Consider the following 18,184-nt stretch of genomic DNA (forward strand, 5'->3'; position numbering starts at 1 on the left):
GGTTTACAAATATCGATGTAATATACTGACCAAGTAGTGAGCGTGACTTAACAGTGCTCATATTTATGCAACCACATTTTATCTTTTCTTCTTCCACCTGAAAAGATAACAGTTTATTGTTCTATTGAATTACACAGATTATAGGTGACAATAAAAGGTGGAAAAAGTTCTGAAATTACTCCTTGGTGTGTTTTTTTTTATCACAAAAACATGCAATTTTAACAAGGCTGTGCATACTTTTTTCCTAGGTGCAACACTGCGGATCTATCCCAGGTATAGGAGAATAGTGCCCCAATACCAGGTATAGATACAATTTGTTGTATATTGCAATCACTGCTTCTGGATCATTTTAATTAAGGCACCTGGCTGCAGCTCTCCTTTTCCTGCACTATAATTTAATTGCAATACAGTCATCTACTATTCTCCTGTAGCTGTAATATTATAGGACGAGAAAAGAGAGCAATGATGAAGATGATGTACACTACCGTTCAAAAATTTAGGGTCACTTAGAAATTTCCTTATTTTTTAAAGAAAAGCACAAGTTTTTTCCAATGAAACATTAAATGATTCAGAAATACACTCTATACATTGTTAATGTGGTAAATGACTATTCTAGCTGCAAACGTCTGGTTTGTAATGCAATACCTTCATAGGTGTATAGAGGCCCATTTCAAAACAACCATCACTCCAGTGTTCTTATGGTACTTTGTGTTTGCTAGCTGTGTAAGAAGGCTAATGGATGGTTAGAATACCCTTGAAAACCCTTGTGCAAGTATGTTAGCACAGCTGAAAACAGTTTGGCTGATTAGAGAACCTATAAACCTGCCCTTCCTTTGAGCTAGTTGAGAATCTGGAGCATTACATTTGTTGCTTTCATTAAACTCTCAAAATGGCCAGAAAAAAAGAACTTAAATGAGAAAGTCCACAGGTCATGAAGGGGTTAATCATCCTTTCTGGTCCTTTTTTCCAAAGGTAATCTTTAAGGGAGGATTCATAATGCTAAAGACTGTCAGCAGCAGACATTTTGGATTATGGATTGGTCATCCTGTTTTGAACAGTACTGAATACTAGACAGAAACTTACAAATACAGCACCTTTATTTACAAGTGTTCGCTTGTTCAATCATTTCCATGAGGGTCTCGTAGTCAGAAAATTCACTAAGAGCCTGAATCATCTCATCTAAAAGTTCATCACCAAACAGGAACCCATCAATGTTGTGCACGGACATGCCAATCCGGTGGTCTGTAACACGGTCCTGAGGGAAGTTGTATGTTCTAATTTTTTCTGACCTTCCTTTTGTCCCAACCTAGAGAAAACAATTGATAATATATTAGATTTAGTTTAAACACAAGCATCAATCCCATAGCTGATAGGGAGAGGGATTAGCCCAGAAATGGCACCATGCAGCTGAACCCAGAGTGGTAATATTTGTACATTGGAGCCCTGTGTCTTCATAAGACATTAGCAATTGTTACAGCCACTAAGATGCATCTAATGGATGCTCCAAGACTAGCGTTTTGTATGCCAGTCTTAATTAACGGGATGCAGGAATAAGACAATTTCATTAAGAGACACATTTCAGTAAAAGAATTTGGCGCATCCCATCAGTAGGGTGCTCCTCGCCAGAAACGTTACTTAACTCCATAACTTGAATAACATTTCTGGAGTAAGTAACATTGTGACTTTAAATGAATGTGATGGGCCGGTGAGTCTCGGGCCATCCCTGCTTCACACACTTTGGTAAAATTGCCTAAAACTGCAAAATTTTAGTTGAACAAAGGCTTTGAGTATTTCATGATTAAACACTGATGAATAGGGGCCTAAGAGCTTACCACAATTACTAAGGAGCTACATGTGGCTCTCAATCCCACGACATGTGGCAACCCAAAATACTACTGTGCAATATTGGCACCAGGAACGCCATAGTATTGCTAATGTTTGGGCCTAGAGTAGCACCCTCATCCCCATCAGTGCATGCTAGCATAAAATCCATTTCACTACCTTGTAACAGTTAGCTGGGCATACCTGAAATGTTCTTGACATCTGCTGTAAGAAAGACAAGCCAGAAGCTGACTATGCAGGTATGAAGCGAAGGCAAGCTGAAGTAGTGGATTAATGATCTGGATGACCGTCTTTTTCATCTAACCTAGTGTCACTAGCTACAAATTTGACATAGCAAAAACATTTTGAAGCTTTCTGGGCCATTTACCTGGATTTTTCTTGCATTCTGTCGTTTATTAACCTGCTCTTCTAACTTCATGTTGTATAACTTTGCACGGAGAACTTTCATGGCAGTCTCCTTATTTTTAATTTGTGATCTTTCTTGCTGGCATTCAGAAACTATTCCTGCAATATAAAGTACGAAAATCAATGAAACAAAAATTATCGGTTATTAATATTATGCAATTTATTTTTTCATTAATCCAGATCCCTCCTTTAGATGGCAGTGCATGTGTTGAGTTTTTCCTGCAAAAGACACTTCAGGAAAACGATAGCAGTATTTTCCTGAATCGCGTTCTTCTCAGTCTTTAGCAGCAGCTCTGTGCTGGCAGTTTTGCATTTTTTACTGTATGTATTAATAATGAGCACCTTCCAAGCAGTAGCTACCTAAGAATGGATCGGTCACCGCTTTGTGGCTTTGGAACCCTGAAGCGATCAACAGAAGTTTAAAAAGACTGAACATGTGCACAGCAAGTCGTTTCCACATTGCCATGCTTACGTTCTTTATTTTTTCAGCACTTTTTCAGGCAGAATCCTTACAGGGAGACAGTTATTAGGTCATTGGTACGTAAGCCGATAGCAGCAATATGAAGGGCAGAGACTCATTGCAGCCACGTGTCATTTACAGAAAAATAAAACCTAAACATCTGAACTGGGACATAGTTGGATTAAAAAGAATAACACAGTAAATGATTATTGGGAGTTTGAGGTCCTGGTAAAGATCAGCAGAGCCACCTTGGCCACCTACCAGTTGGTATGTGAACAATCCTCACCGCGCTGTCTGTGGTGTTCACATGTTGTCCTCCAGCACCACTGGCTCTTTTGGTTTCAATACGTAAATCCTTAGGATTAATTACTAGATGAATCTGCAGGAAGAGAAGTGCAAGAACAGGTTTTATAGACATTGTAGGAGTCTGTACGCACTCGGCTGCGGCTGAGGCAGGCACAGGAAGCGGTATTGTTGAAATGTCCAGGAAAGTTTATTAAAACAGCATAACCCGCTCTGGAGAGCCAAAACAAACGAACAGCCTTTTCGGGCACACAAGTGAAAAGCTAATAGAGTGGCCTGCCGTGTGTTGTGTGTGTGTGTGTAGCTTTATCGCATAAATAATACATATATAGCTCATTTATTTGATGTTATCCTTAAATTCCTAAAAACAAAACAAAAAGGAAAATAAAAAAAAAATAAAAAAATCTATATCTATCTATCTATCTATATCTATCTATATTTATTTATATATAAAATATATATATATATATATATATCGGCCGTGCATGTTTTTTCTCTGGCAAGATAGCACCGCCGGCACCCACGCAGTAGCAGCTATTGGATCATCGATAGCTGCTAGCGCCATTTTCAATCGGATTTTTTTTTTTTTTATGAATTTCAGGATACCATCAAACAAATAAATTATATACACATTACATATGAGATCATGGTGCAGCGCAAGCCCCTGCAGAAGAGGATTTTTTTTCCCCTTGTGAAGGCTTGGAGCTATAGCAGTCGGTTACTTTCTCTTGATGCTGTTGGAGGACATTTAGTGCGATCTCTCCTGTCACAAGTCATACACATGACAAACTAATCAGAGCACCACATGAAGACCCCCCCCCCAGCCCAATCCGGAGCACGGGAATATCAGTAACTCAAATCTGAAAATAAAGATTAAACAACAATCAGACAACGAATTTCATCAACCCAGGTATCATTGTAATCAGTATAACGGAGCCGACCTGACAATGTTTGTGGGTTACTGTGCACAATCCTGCTGACAGGTTCCCTCTAAGAAACAGAGACCACACTCATTGCACAGTAATTCCATCCATGTGCTGTCTGGGATTTTTTTGCGGGCACTTAGGCTATGTTCACATGTTGAATTTTTGCTGCTTTTTTATGCAAATTTAAAGCTACGTTTCACAGTACCAGCAAAAGCCATCAGATTTTAGAAATCTCATGCACACATTGTTTTTTTTCTTTTGACTGAATTTAGTTTTGGAAGCATCTTTTCAATCGTAGAAAGCAACAAGTGTAAAAAAAAACAAACAAAAAAACGCAGGTATCAGGTTTTCCTGCTGAAAACCGAGGAACAGGCACTAAATTTTATCAGCATGAAAAACAGAAAAAAACACAGCGAAACCTTTTTTTTTTAAGCAACTTCTTTACTGCCAAGAGAGCAAGTTTTGCCTACAGAGAAAAACGCAGAACAGATGCAAAGTGTGAACGTAGCCTACAAAAAATAAGAACGCTCCATAGAATATGTGTCTGTGCTCTATCAATGAAAGAAACGGAGAACACAGATGTGAAAAATGGCTGTTTGAATAAAGCCAAAGACAGGAGAGAAGTTTACAACCATGACTGCCCACAATGACTGGAACCGCACTTAGGCTATGTTCACACTTTGCGGGTTTTGCCGCGGATCCGCAGCAGTTTTCCATGCAGGGTAAAGTACAATGCTACCCTATGGAAAACAAAACCCGCTGTGCCCACGCTGCGGATTTCCGCGGAAAAAGCCGCACGGCTTTTCTGCGGAAAAAAAGAAGGAGCATGTCATTTCTTGGTGCAGAATCGCAGCGATTCTGCACCCATAGAAATGCATTGATCCGCTCACTTCCCGCACGGGGCTGTGCCCACGTTGCGGGAAGTTAAGCGGATAATGTGCCGATGGTACCCGGGGTGGAGGAGAGGAGACTCTCCTCCAGGCCCTGGGAACCATATTTTGGTGTAAAAAAAAGAATTAAAATAAAAAATGAAGCTATACTCACCTCTCAGCGCTGCCCGCGGCGTCCGGTCTTCGGTTTGCTGTGCCGAGCAGGACCTGTGGTGACGTCGCGGTCACATGACCGTGATGACGCCGCGGTCACATGACCGTGACGTCACGAAGGTCCTTGTCGGCACAGCCGGGTGCAGCGCCGAGGAGATCGCGACATCAGAGGGTAAGTATAGCCAATTTTTATTATTTTTTACATTGCTATTGATGCTGCATATTGCTGCATATGCAGCATCAATAGTACAGGAGTAATCCCGCAGCGGAAACCGCAGAACAAACCACGATAAATCTGCAGGGATAACCGCAGCGGGTTTGCCCTGCAGATTTATCAATTCCGCTGCGGGATTAACCCGCAGAGGAACCCGCAAAGTGTGAACGTGGCCTTAGGTTTGGAGTTCCACTTTCTGTTTTGTTATAAAAACGGAAAAACAAAATTTCAAGAAATGAATTCTTTTTACGATGGACGCATGTTGCAAGACCACCTCATTAATCTGCACTACCAGAAAATGTTTTTGTTTTTTATGCCTGAAACTGGTGAAAACGTATCTGTAAAGTAGTGTGATTGTTACTATAATCAGCGATCTGTGGCTTCTCCCGTGTCCGGTGCCACTCCTGTCCTCTCACTCACATGACCGCAATTCCTCCTCACCGGATAACAAAGATCTATGTGTCGGCCACAAGTCTTTTTTCAGTGTATGCCTATGAGGTATCAGAACAAGACCCCATAGACTTATACTATAAAGGCCCCGTTCACACGCTCAGTATTTAGTCAGTTTTTTACCTCAGTATTTGTAAACCAAAATCTGGAGTGGGTGAAAAATACAGAATTGGTGACATGTTTCTGATTGTAAGCCAAAACCAGGTGAGGAACAAATACTGATCCAGAATACTGAAGGTGTGAACATGGAGTGGGGCATGGGATGCCGCTATTAGGATGTTACTGAGTAGGGCTGTTCAGATTCAGGGTTTTTCCCATGGAGTGTTTGTCTGTGTAAAAACGGCAGAATGCACTAGTGTCTTATGTATTTTGGATGAGACTCGCCCATTTAACCACTTAGTGACTGGGCCAAATTTTTGAAATCTGACTAGTGTCGCTTTATATGGTAATAACCAGAGTTGAGCGAATTCGCTCACCGAATCTGAATTTGCCATATTCGGGCCATATTCTAACCCAATTCGTGCCGAATGTACGTTTGATAATCGGTTCCGAACATATTCAGTAATTTCTACTCCCACTGACTAATGACATTCGGCTATGTTCAGGGTGGATAAAAATCAATGTTTTTTTAAAAAAATCAAAAAAATCGGATTTTTTTGATTTAAATCGGATTTTTTTCAATAAACTGCTTTTTGAGGAAAATATTTTACCATCCAAAGGTTCTTCCATCATGAGATAAAGCGGAGTTGTTTAACTCAGTAGAATAAAGGCTGTATATGTGTAACATTCACAATGCCATGCTCTTCCAGAGGTTTCTGTAGGATGCTGACTATCCAACAAGTTTGGGCATGTCAACTGAATGGAAAAAGAAACTAAACCAAAAGTGAAACCAAGCTAGAAGTGTGGAATTAAAGGGGCAGTATGAACAAAATGTGGAGGCTATTAATAGTTTATACAATTAAGACATGCTGCTTTTAAACACCTACCTATTGCCATATAGTAAAACAAAAAAGATTTTTACTTACTTTGGGGTCCCCCCCTCACCCTGGCGTTAGATCGTTGCCCCTAGTTTCGTCCGTGTAACTATGGGCGCACATGCGCACTGCTCTCACTTCTCATTTTAATCGTGATTTATATTAAAAAAAACCTTTTGATTTAAATCAGTGATTTAAATCATGATTAAAATCATGATTTAAATCGATCCGATTTAAATAGAAAAAAATCTTTTGATTTAAATCGTGATTTAAATCATGATTTAAATCGGCGTGATTTAAATCAATCCACCATGGCTATGTTAGACAAATATTACAAAAACAATATTCGCCGCTGATCGTACTCGGAACCGAATCCGAACAAATTCGTTTAACTCTAGTAATAACTCTGGAACGCTTCAACATATCCCAGTGATTCGGAGATTGTTTTTTCACGGTACATGATAATTTAGGTCGATATTTCTATAAAAAAAATTGGACAAGTGTAAAAATATTTGCCATTTTCAGACTTTGAATGATTATCCACTGGGGAATGAGGAGAGTTTCAGTGACCGGGGGTGATGTCATAGAGGTTACCTCCAGTCACTGAGCTCCGTTCCCCGCCGGACTGAACTGCGATCAGATCCCCACTAGCACAGTGAGTGCTCACAGCTCACGGTGTTAGCGGGGAACTCACAGAAGTCACCGCAGTTCAGCCCGGCTGGGATCAGAGCTCAGTGCCCGGAGGTAACCTCTATGACGTCACCACCGGTCACTGAAGTTCCCAAGCAGCTCATTCACCAGTGGTTGGCAGCTGGGACGGTTGCATCTGTGCACATCCTGGTTGAAAACTGTATCTCACCCAGATATGGATTACGGCGTGGGACACAACGACAGACATGGGTATATTGTTGGTTTTTAATTTTACTTTTATTACAGGATATCGAGGGCGTCGCTTGGATTAGGCGTTGCAGTCAGTATGGTTTAATTAAGAATAAAAGGTGTCTATCATTTTTTTTGAATAAAAGACTTTATTCCTGTTGTGTCTTTATTTAACATTACAACTATAGGATAAGTAATGGATAGGAGTCTAATAGACGCTTCTCCATTATTAAGCCGTGGGCTTGATGTCACCTGTGACATCAATCCCACAACTATTACCCCACTTGCCACTGCTACAGGGCAACTGGGAAGAGCCAGGCAAAGCTCCCGAATTGGGGCATCTAATAGATGTGCCTTCTCTGGGCAGTTGCGGGCTGCTGTTTTTAGGCTGGGGGAGGGGGATCAATATCCATGGCCCCTTACCAGCCTAAAAATACCAGCCCCCAGCTGTGAGCTTTAGCAAGGCTGGTTGTCAAAAATGGGGGAGGGGGACCCAACGCCATTGTTTTTTAATTATTTAAATAAATAATTTAAAAAAATGGCGTGGGGACCACTCTCTTCTTGATATCCAACCTTGCTGAAGCTGACAGCTGAGTTTTGTCTGGCTGGTTATCAAAAATAAGGGGAACCCACGCCATTTTTTTTTTAAATTACTGTATTTATTTACAGCGCAGGAGCGGCAGATGAATTCTCCCATCCACCTCTCCTGCTGTCACTATTATTAGCAGCAGCAGGAGTAGGCTGATGGGAGTATTAGTCCCATCAGCCACCGCTGGCTGTCTCTTTTATTACTTAAATCTAATTCTCATAATTCTCCCCTGCTCACGCCCATCACCGGCAGAGCAGGAGAGCCATGTTCAGCACCCAGCGACTGGGAACAGCGCTTACTGTAACACTTCTTCCCAGGCTCCGATGCGTGTCACATGGATGACATCCATGTGTGTTATATGTATGCACGCGTTTTATGGCCCGTGCGGACTTTAAAAAAATGGACATAGTGTGTTTTGCCCATGGACACACAGTCCGTAGAAACACACTGATATGAGCACAGACCCATTCACTTGAATAGGCAAATAGCGCTCCATTCCTCCCGAGTCTCTCGGCATAGTTAAGTAGCACTGTACAGCCACATGTGGGGTATTGCCACGTTCAGCAGAAATTGTGGGACAAATTTTGTTGCCATTTTTACCCACTTCTTGTGTGAAAATGTTAAATTTTTGGCTAAAACTAAATTTTGGTGGTAAAAATGTAGTTATTTTGTCCTCACTGCCCAATGGTACAAAATTCTGTTACACACCCATGGTGTCAATGTGATCACTGCATCCCTAGATGAATTCATTGAGAGGTGTAGCTCGTAAAATGGGGTCACTTATGGGGGTTCTGCTGTTTTGGCACCTCATGGGCTCTCCCAGTGGGTTTTGGCACCTGCAAACCGTAACAGTAAAATCTGGCGCTCCTTCCCTTCGGAGCTCTGCCATGCACCCACATATGGGGTATCAGCGTACTCAAGACAAATTGCACAATAACTTTTGGGGTCCAATTTCTTCTGTTACCCTTGGGAAAATAAAAAATTGGGGGGCGAAAAGATTGTGAAATTGTGATTGTGATTTTTGTGAAAAAAAATATGATTATTTTATTTTTACGGCTCTACGTTATAAATGTCTGTGAAGCACTTGGGGGTTCAAAGTGCTCACCACACATCTAGATAAGTTCCTTAGGGGGTCTAGTTTCCAAAATGGTGTCACTTGTGGGGGGTTTCCACTGTTTAGGCACATCAGGGGCTCTCCAAAAGCGACATGGCTTCCGATCTCAATTCCAGCCAATTTTGCGTTGAAAAAGTAAAATGGCGCTCCTTCCCTTACGAGCTCTGCCATGCGCCCAAACAGTGGTTTACCCCCACATATGGGGTATCCGCATACTCAGGACAAAATGCACAATAATTTTAAATAAACATTCATTTTTAATACAAAAAATAAAATGCGGCACCTTCCCTTTAAGGGCATAAAAATTCAAAGTTTGAAAATTTGCAACATTTTCACCAATTTTCTGTTTTTTACACAAATAAATGCAAGTTATAGCGAAGAAATGTTACCACCATCATGAAGTACAATATGTCACAAAAAACAATCTCAGAATCGGCCGGGATCCGTTGAAGCGTTCCAGAGTTATTACCTCATAAAGGAACAGTGGTCAGAATTGTAAAAATTGGCCCAGTCATTAACGTGCAAACCACCCTCGGGGGTAAAGGGGTTAAAGTGAATCTGTTTCATGTTTTTGTTATGTAATCTGACAGTGTGATGCAGGGGCAGAGACCCTGATTCCAGCAATCTATAAGTTACCTTGCTCGGTGCTGCAGTTTTGATAAAATCACAGTTTTCTCTGCTGCAAATCTAGCATTGCTCAGAATGTGGAGCGCTGTATAACCCCGCCCCCACTACGGATTGGCAGCTTTCTGTGTACCAATGATGAAAAGCTGCCAATCAGTGGTGGGGTTATACAGAGCTCATGAATATGGAGGACTACATGGCAGCAGGTTTACTAGCCCTATAGTGATAAAATCATTGTTGCATCACCAGGACGTTAAAAACTACAAGCAGCCAAGTGATACATTGCTGGAATCAGGGTCTCAGTCTCTACATCAGAGGTATCAAACTGCATTCCTCGAGGGCCGCCAACAGGTCATGTTTTCAGGATTTCCTTAGCATTCCACAAGGTGCTGGAATCATTCTGTGCAGGTGATTAAATTATCACCTGTGCAATACAAGGAAATCCTGAAAACATGACCTGTTGGCGGCCCTCGAGGAATGCAGTTTGACACCTCTGCTCTACATTATGCTGTTCTCAGACTACAAAGCAAAAACCTGGTCCATTTAATGTCTGTGGCCACGTAAAAGTAGATAGAAAAAAGTAAGACAGGACAAGCATGTTGCTCACAGTCCTTACCTCACTTGGCTGAGGCAGAATAGCAACAGTCATAGTGCTGGTATGAGTTCTTCCTTGCTTCTCCGTCTTGGGTACTCTCTGAACCCGATGCACACCACCTTCGTATTTCAGGTGTCTATAGGCATCAGAACCAGCCACACTTGCTGTTGCGTGCCGCACACCTCCTGCAACACACGAATAGTCATTGGTATAACCACAGTATATGACGATAAGCCCTGGGGTGACGTAGGCAACAAGAACAATTCACCTAAATCACTGTGAAAATACTCCAATATGTCAAAGCTCCAGTGTTTATAGGAGGCAAAGCGCTGATACATATCAAATATCTCAGCAGAGAAGAGCATTGCCTCCTGTCCCCCGACACCAGCCGTCACCTCCAATATAAGGTTACAGTCATCAGCTTCTTCTTTGGAAATTAACAGCCCAGCCATCTGTACAACAGAAAGGGTAATGTAAGTCGCAGGACAGGATGGTCCAGACGGGACAACAGATGCACAGCACAGCCTTACACATAAATTAAAGGGGTTGGATGGGACTTTCCTTAGGTCATCAATGTCTGATCGGTGAGGAAGAGACAGCCGGTACCCCCGCATAGCAGAGGCCAGAACTGGAAGGGGGCTGGCTTTGCGCTGTTCACCCAGACAATTGGCAGGTCCAGATGCGCCCACTGTGTGCCGGACCCCTTATTGGCATATGGTTCAGGAGATTGTCTAGCTGTATACTCTAAGATATGCGGTGCTGCTGGAGATCATGATGTAGAACTTTACAACAGCCCCTACATGTCACGGTGCGATGGGACTCATTTGTAGTCTTAATCCTAAAATTCACATTAACTAGTTAACAGCAACATTTAAGAATGCACAATATATTGAACAGTGTTACTAGTTGCTTTGAGTTGGTGGGGTTAATGGGAAAAGGTCTTTTTTAAATGGCATTAAAGACATGTTAAAGGGGCTATATGGAGAAAACACGTTATTGCCCATCATGTCACAAGGGACCCGCACCGATTGGCAGAATGGGAAACTCTTATCCCCGTTAAAGTGCGACCGCCGCTCCTTTCATTTTCTGTGAGACTGCAGGCGCAGCAAATTGTGGGCTCCATTTCTCCTTTTAACCTCGTGAAAATTAAAAATTTTAACAATATTTAACAATATCATGTAGTCTCCCCCCCCCCCCCAAGTTGCATTCATTCCAGTGAAGTACCCGAGGGGTTAAACTTTATGAAGGCAGTTAAGATACATTGAAGGGTGCCAAGAGACTGGTAGATGGAGCCCTCTCTGACACCACATTGCCCCTGCAGCACAATCGCAGGGAGCTGATGGGCTGATATGTAAGCCACCTGATTATGCCATCCTGCACATGTTCTGAGGGAATAATTTAAGATGTAAAAAATATATATTTTTTTAAATAGTTTTAATCATCCACTTTTTCTCAACTGTTAAATGTGAACCCCTTTTCCAACAAGTCCAATTTCCGTTTTGGCATTTTCAGTTTTTCCTCCCGTTCTTTCAAGAGCCATAACTCTTATATTTATGCAAGTAAGGGACTCAGTCATATAGGTTAAAAAAAGACCTATGTCCATCAAGTTCAACCTAACTCAGCAATCAAAATTGCTGTGAATTAAAAATTAATTCTAATGACAATCCAACGTTTTGGTCCTAATTATTGGACCTTCATCAGAACTATACAAAAATATGAAAAATAATAGTGATATATAATAACCGTAAAATACATAGTTACACATATATAAAATTATGTCAACAGAAACAATTCCATAGTATAGGACACAGTGATTATACAATTGGTTCATATGATCCTTGTTTAAAAACAAAAAAAAACACAACAGTATTTTGTCTTATTTAATATCTTAAAACAGAATTTCTACATGAGTACAAGCAATTTATATCAGTCATTTCAGGAAAAAGAACGACATTCCAGAATCTGCCACAAGGTGGCAGCCTGTCCGAAGGAAAGAAGAGACAATAAGGCTACTTTCACACTAGCGTCGTGCACTGCACGTCGCTATGCGTCGTTTTGTAGGAAAAACGCATCCTGCAAAAGTGCTTGCAGGATGCATTTTTTCTACATAGACTTGCATTAGTGACGCATTGCCACACGTCGCAACTGTCGTGCGACGGTTGCGTCGGACCGTCGCCACCAAAAAACGTTGCATGTAACGTTTTTTGGTGCGTCGTGACCGTCTTTTCCGACCGCGCATGCGCGGCCCGGAACTCCGCCCCCGCCTCCCCGCACCTCACAATGGGGCAGCGGATGCGGTGAAAAACAGCATCCGCTGCCCCCGTTGTGCGGCGCTTTCACTGCTAGCGTCGGTACGTCGCAATGACGCAATTCATCGTGCGTCGTACGACGCTAGTGTGAAAGTAGCCTTAGAGATGGGCGAACCCGAACAGTAAAGTTCGGGGTCTGTACTGAACACAGACTTCACCAGGAAATCTGTTTTACTGTTCGGGTTCGTCCCCCCCGAACACCAGGAGTTAGCCATGCTGTCATGTGCATGACAGTGCAGCAAACACTGCCTCTGATCGGCGGTAAAATCACTGTCGCTCAGATCTGCGGTTCCCACGATGTCAAATGACAGATCGTTGATCGGAAGTATAAAGGGACTACTTCTCCCATCAGCCTACACCTGCTGTCCGTAATACCAGTGAGAGCAGACAGCAGCTATTGGCAGTATTAAGAAACCGATGCGCTAAACAATTAAAACAAAAAAAAACCTGGTGTGGGTTCCTCTGCATTTTTGAAACCAGCCAGGCAAAACTCACAGCTGCCGGCTGAAACACTCAGCTGTCAGCTTTAGCAAGGCTGGTTATCAAGAATAGAGGGGTCCCCACGCCATATTTAAAAAAGGCACAACCGTCCAGGCTGAAAACCACTGAAAAATAAGCTGCAAGCTCAGCCGCAGTGAGGTCATCGAGGTTACTGCAAGTTATTGAGGCTGCGCTCCCAGCCGGGCCCCTGAGCTGCGGTGAGACCACCACTAGCACAGTGAGAAAAAAAGTGTCACGGCGCAGTAGTGAGTTCATCTACATTTGTCACGGTAAACTGGGGTTGCAGGCCGCAGCTGTCAGTTTTGCCTGGCTGGTTATAAAAAAAAAAAAACTAGGGGAACCCACATCATTTTTTTTTTAAATTATTATTATTAGAGCACAGGAGCTGGCGGAAGAATACTCCCATCTGTCGCCGCCTGCTCTGTTACTAGCGACAGCAGGCGTCGGCTGATGGGAGTAGTAGTCCCATCATCAGACGTCAGTGGCCGGAGGTAAATTTTTACCTCTGGTCACAGCTGCAGGCTCACGCTGTCATTTGACAGCAAGGGTACCGTAAATGTCAGACCGGCAGTTATGATTTTGCCCACAATCTGGCAGCTGAATTTTTTAACTATTTAGCAGGACCCGAACATCCAGGAGTCCGCCCATCACTAGAGACAATAAGACATCCTAGAATAGAGATGATAGCCATAGAATACACTATAGGGCTACAGTTTTTGAGGTGTAAGCACCTCCTGTGGACGTGTCACATTAGCAGACACCGCAATATGTAATTTTTCACTTCCTAGCGCACTATTACAAATGGCAGCCATTAATGCACACAGATCCACGCCATTCCACAGAGGCGCACGTCGCATTCCTTACAGTGCTGCAATTTTGGCAGAACATGAGAGGATACCGCAAGACAACCAGACATTTACTGCATTATATGACACAGACACATCCATCAGTGCTGTAGATAAGCCCCCGATCCGACCTGCAAGTTAAGAAAAATAAGTTTTATTATACTCACTCGGGGCGTGGTCCAGGTCCGGCACCTTAGATCTTCTTGCGATGCCGCCCTCCTGTTGCTTCATGGCTCTCTGAAATCACGCTCCTGCGCAGACATACTTATCTGCCCTGTTGAGGGCAGAGCAAAGTACTGCAGTGAGCAGGCGCTGGGCCTCTCTGACCTTTCCCTGTGCCAGCGCACTGCAGTACTACACCAAGATCAGCGACAACCCTCGGATCGAACCGCCCCGCAGGTGAATATAATAAAAGTTATTTTTCTTCTATTGCACGTTGGATCGGGGGCTTATATACAGCATTATATAATGCTGTAGATAAGCACTGAAAGGCAGTGGCCGTATCTTATATCAGCCAAACCTGGTGACAGGTTCCCTTTAAGGCTACTTTCACACTAGCGTTAACTGCAATACGTCGCAAATGCGTCGTTTTTGCGAAACGCCGCATCCAGCAAAAGTTTTTGCTGGATACGTTGTTTCGTCATAGAGTAACATTAGCGACGCATTTGCGACGCATTTGCGACGCATTTCCAAACGGTGAATGCGTTTGGCGGCGTTTGGGCGTATGGTAGCGGTCCGTCGGGAGAAAAAAACGTTACATGTAACGTTTTTTGCTCCCGACGGTCCGCTTTTTCCGACCGCGCATGCGCAGTCGGAACTCCGCCCCCACCTCCCCGCACTTCCCCGCACATCACAATGGGGCAGCGGATGCGTGGGAAATATGCATCCGCTGCCCCCGTTGTGCGGCGGAGACCACACTAGCGTCGGGAACGTCGGCCCGACGCGCAGCGACGGGTTGTTCCCGACGCTAGTGTGAAAGTAGCCTAAGACGTCGGCAGTGGGCAGGATGGTGAGCCTCTTGCATTAGTTGGGCGGGATGACGAGCCTCTTGTATTAGTTGGGCAGGATGACGAGCCTCTTGCATTAGTTGGGCAGGATGACCAGCCTCTTGCATTAGTTGGGCGGGATGACGAGCCTCTTGTATTAGTTGGGCGGGATGACCAGCCTCTTGTATTAGTTGGGCAGGATGACCAGCCTCTTGTATTAGTTGGGCAGGATGACCAGCCTCTTGTATTAGTTGGGCAGGATGACCAGCCTCTTGTATTAGTTGGGCAGGATGACCAGCCTCTTGTATTAGTTGGGCAGGATGACGAGCCTCTTGTATTAGTTGGGCAGGATGATGAGCCTCTTGTATTAGTTGGGCAGGATGATGAGCCTCTTGTATTAGTTGGGCGGGATGACCAGCCTCTTGTATTAGTTGGGCAGGATGACCAGCCTCTTGTATTAGTTGGGCGGGATGACGAGCCTCTTGTATTAGTTGGGCAGGATGACGAGCCTCTTGTATTAGTTGGGCAGGATGACCAGCCTCTTGTATTAGTTGGGCAGGATGACCAGCCTCTTGTATTAGTTGGGCAGGATGACGAGCCTCTTGTATTAGTTGGGCAGGATGACGAGCCTCTTGTATTGGTTGGGCAGGATGACGAGCCTCTTGTATTGGTTGGGCAGGATGACCAGCCTCTTGTATTGGTTGGGCAGGATGACGAGCCTCTTGTATTGGTTGGGCAGGATGACGAGCCTCTTGTATTGGTTGGGCAGGATGACGAGCCTCTTGTATTGGTTGGGCAGGATGACCAGCCTCTTGTATTGGTTTTCTCACCCACTGTGTAAAACCTTCCCGACTGCAGTGTAAAGCAATGAAACCGTACCTTGTATTTTAGGTCGGTTATCTCCGCCTCGCAGGAAGCCATGTCTGTTGTCGCCAGAGATTTTAAATCTTCATTTTCCTCTATAAAGTGAAACACAGGAACAATAAAAAACGGATATATTAATCTGCCCCTTTGGGCCTTTAAGCCACACCATCATTTTCACTTGTTTTTTGGGGATGAGTTGTATTTCTCAGTGCCATCATTTTGGGGGTTCATAGCACTTATTAACTGTTTATGGACTGTCCATAGACAAATGTCTGGGCAGCCCCGCTCCTACTCTTTCAAGAACATGGTGGCACGCCATTGTGTACCATCCCTAACGAGGAGCTGCTGTCAGTCAGTGTCGGGGGCGCAGTCATAGTTCTCCACACACGGAGCGGTGACAACATTCTGGCAATGGAGATCTATGAGAGGTTTCTTGCGTGACAAGCCGACAATCGCAAAGGGGACGCAGACGGGGGGCCAGAGGGGACGCAGACGGGGGGCCAGAGGGGACGCAGACGGGGGGCCAGAGGGGACGCAGACGGGGGGCCAGAGGGGACGCAGACGGGGGGCCAGAGGGGACGCAGACGGGGGGCCAGAGGGGACGCAGACGGGGGGCCAGAGGGGACGCAGACGGGGGGCCAGAGGGGACGCAGACGGAGGGCAGAGGGGACGCAGACGGAGGGCAGAGGGGACGCAGACGGAGGGCAGAGGGGACGCAGACGGAGGGGACGCAGACGGAGGGGACGCAGACAGAGGGCAGAGGGGACGCAGAAGGGGGGGGGCAGAGCGGATGCAGACAGGGGGCAGAGCGATGTTTTTTACATATTACGTTTATTCTGAACAGACATAATAAGGCACCTCATTATAGGGCAGATCATGATCTACCAGCGCCAGGCACAGGGTGGTCTTCACAGTAGCAGCATCTTGGCAGGCACGGGGTCTACACACAGCCATGGGGGGGTCTATTCCTGGTCAGTGGTCCCGGCGCTCCTACCCACCTGCCAGGTGCTGCAGCTCCTTCAGTTCCTTCTCTTTGCCCCTCAGTTCCCGTAGAACCGGGAGCAGCCGCTTCACCACCGCCACATCGCCCCCTCCATCCACTGCCCCCCACTCTTCCAGACGCCCGAGATAACCTGTCCACGCATCGCTCCGGATCAGCTCTTCTAGGAGAGGAGTGCGGCCATTATCGGAGACCGTGCGGCTCCCCAGGATTCTCTGCCCCAGTACGCAGCTCTTAATCACTACATTATTGCAGTTTCCCCAAAGGTTTTTTCGGACTCCGCACAGAACACACCGGGAGAGGCTGAGAAGCATGGCTTGCTGCACTTTCACCTCTAAGTTAACCCGCACGTCAATGACGCGTCGCCATCTTGTGACTGGCATCTCCGAGTATTGAGCGTCCACTGGCGCCATCTAGTGACAAAATTTGAGTCATGTATTATCTGCCAGAATGGCGGCGTACTCTCTGTATACATGGCGGTTTTCGGGGCCCCTCTCCTCAGGCCACAGGCTGGCAGCTTCTTGTTCTAGGCATACCTCCCAAATTTCGAGGAAGGAAAAGAGGGACAAAGTCAGCGGTGCGCACAGCGTGCCGCGGCAAATTTTAGGCCACACCTCTGACCACACTCATTTCACAACTAGTCACGCCCCAACCACACCCATTTAGCACTTCTGTTCTGATCACAATGTTTCGTAAACAATAATTATAAACAAAAAAAAATATGGCCACACACAACGCTCCATAGTGTATAACGGCCACACATGACGCTCCATACTGTATAACGGCTACACATGACGCTCCATAGTGTATAACGGCCACACATGACGCTCCATACTGTATAACGGCTACACATGACGCTCCATACTGTATAACGGCTACACATGACGCTCCATACTGTATAACGGCTACACATGACGCTCCATAGTGTATAACGGCCACACGACGCTCCATAGTGTATAATGGCCGCACATGACGCTCCATAGTGTATAATGGCCACACATGATGCTCCATTCTGTATAACGGCCACACATGACGCTCCATAATGTATAATGGCCACACATGACGCTCCATAGTGTATAACGGCCGCACATGACGCTCCATAGTGTATAATGGCCGCACATGACGCTCCATAGTGTATAATGGCCACACATGACGCTCCATACTGTATAACGGCTACACATGACGCTCCATAATGTATAATGGCCACACATGACGCTCCATACTGTATAATGGCCCCAAATGATGATGCGTACAGTGTAAT

The 18,184-nt window shown here is 44.7% G+C and overlaps 1 protein-coding gene across 3 annotated transcripts; it reads right to left on the minus strand.

Annotated features, from left to right (window-relative positions):
* Positions 1-1,079: 1,079 nt before the first annotated feature.
* MTRF1L (mitochondrial translation release factor 1 like) lies at positions 1,080-17,523 on the minus strand. Of its 3 annotated transcripts, none has more exons than XM_077283096.1 (7): positions 16,922-17,523; positions 15,939-16,018; positions 10,687-10,870; positions 10,440-10,603; positions 2,969-3,086; positions 2,210-2,346; positions 1,080-1,306 (listed from the first exon to the last, which is right to left on the minus strand). In XM_077283096.1, the coding sequence occupies exons 1-7, from the start codon at positions 17,334-17,336 to the stop codon at positions 1,097-1,099; spliced, it is 1,308 nt and encodes a 435-aa protein (XP_077139211.1). In that variant the 5' UTR covers positions 17,337-17,523; the 3' UTR covers positions 1,080-1,096. The 3 variants fall into 3 exon arrangements, with proteins under 3 accessions (XP_077139211.1, XP_077139213.1, XP_077139214.1); XM_077283098.1 differs by having other exon boundaries at positions 17,218-17,343; XM_077283099.1 differs by lacking the exon at positions 15,939-16,018 and having other exon boundaries at positions 17,218-17,237.
* Between the last annotated feature and the right edge of the window lie 661 nt (positions 17,524-18,184).

The sequence above is a fragment of the Ranitomeya variabilis genome, chromosome 2 (assembly GCF_051348905.1).
Source record: "Ranitomeya variabilis isolate aRanVar5 chromosome 2, aRanVar5.hap1, whole genome shotgun sequence".
NCBI lineage: Eukaryota > Metazoa > Chordata > Amphibia > Anura > Dendrobatidae > Ranitomeya > Ranitomeya variabilis.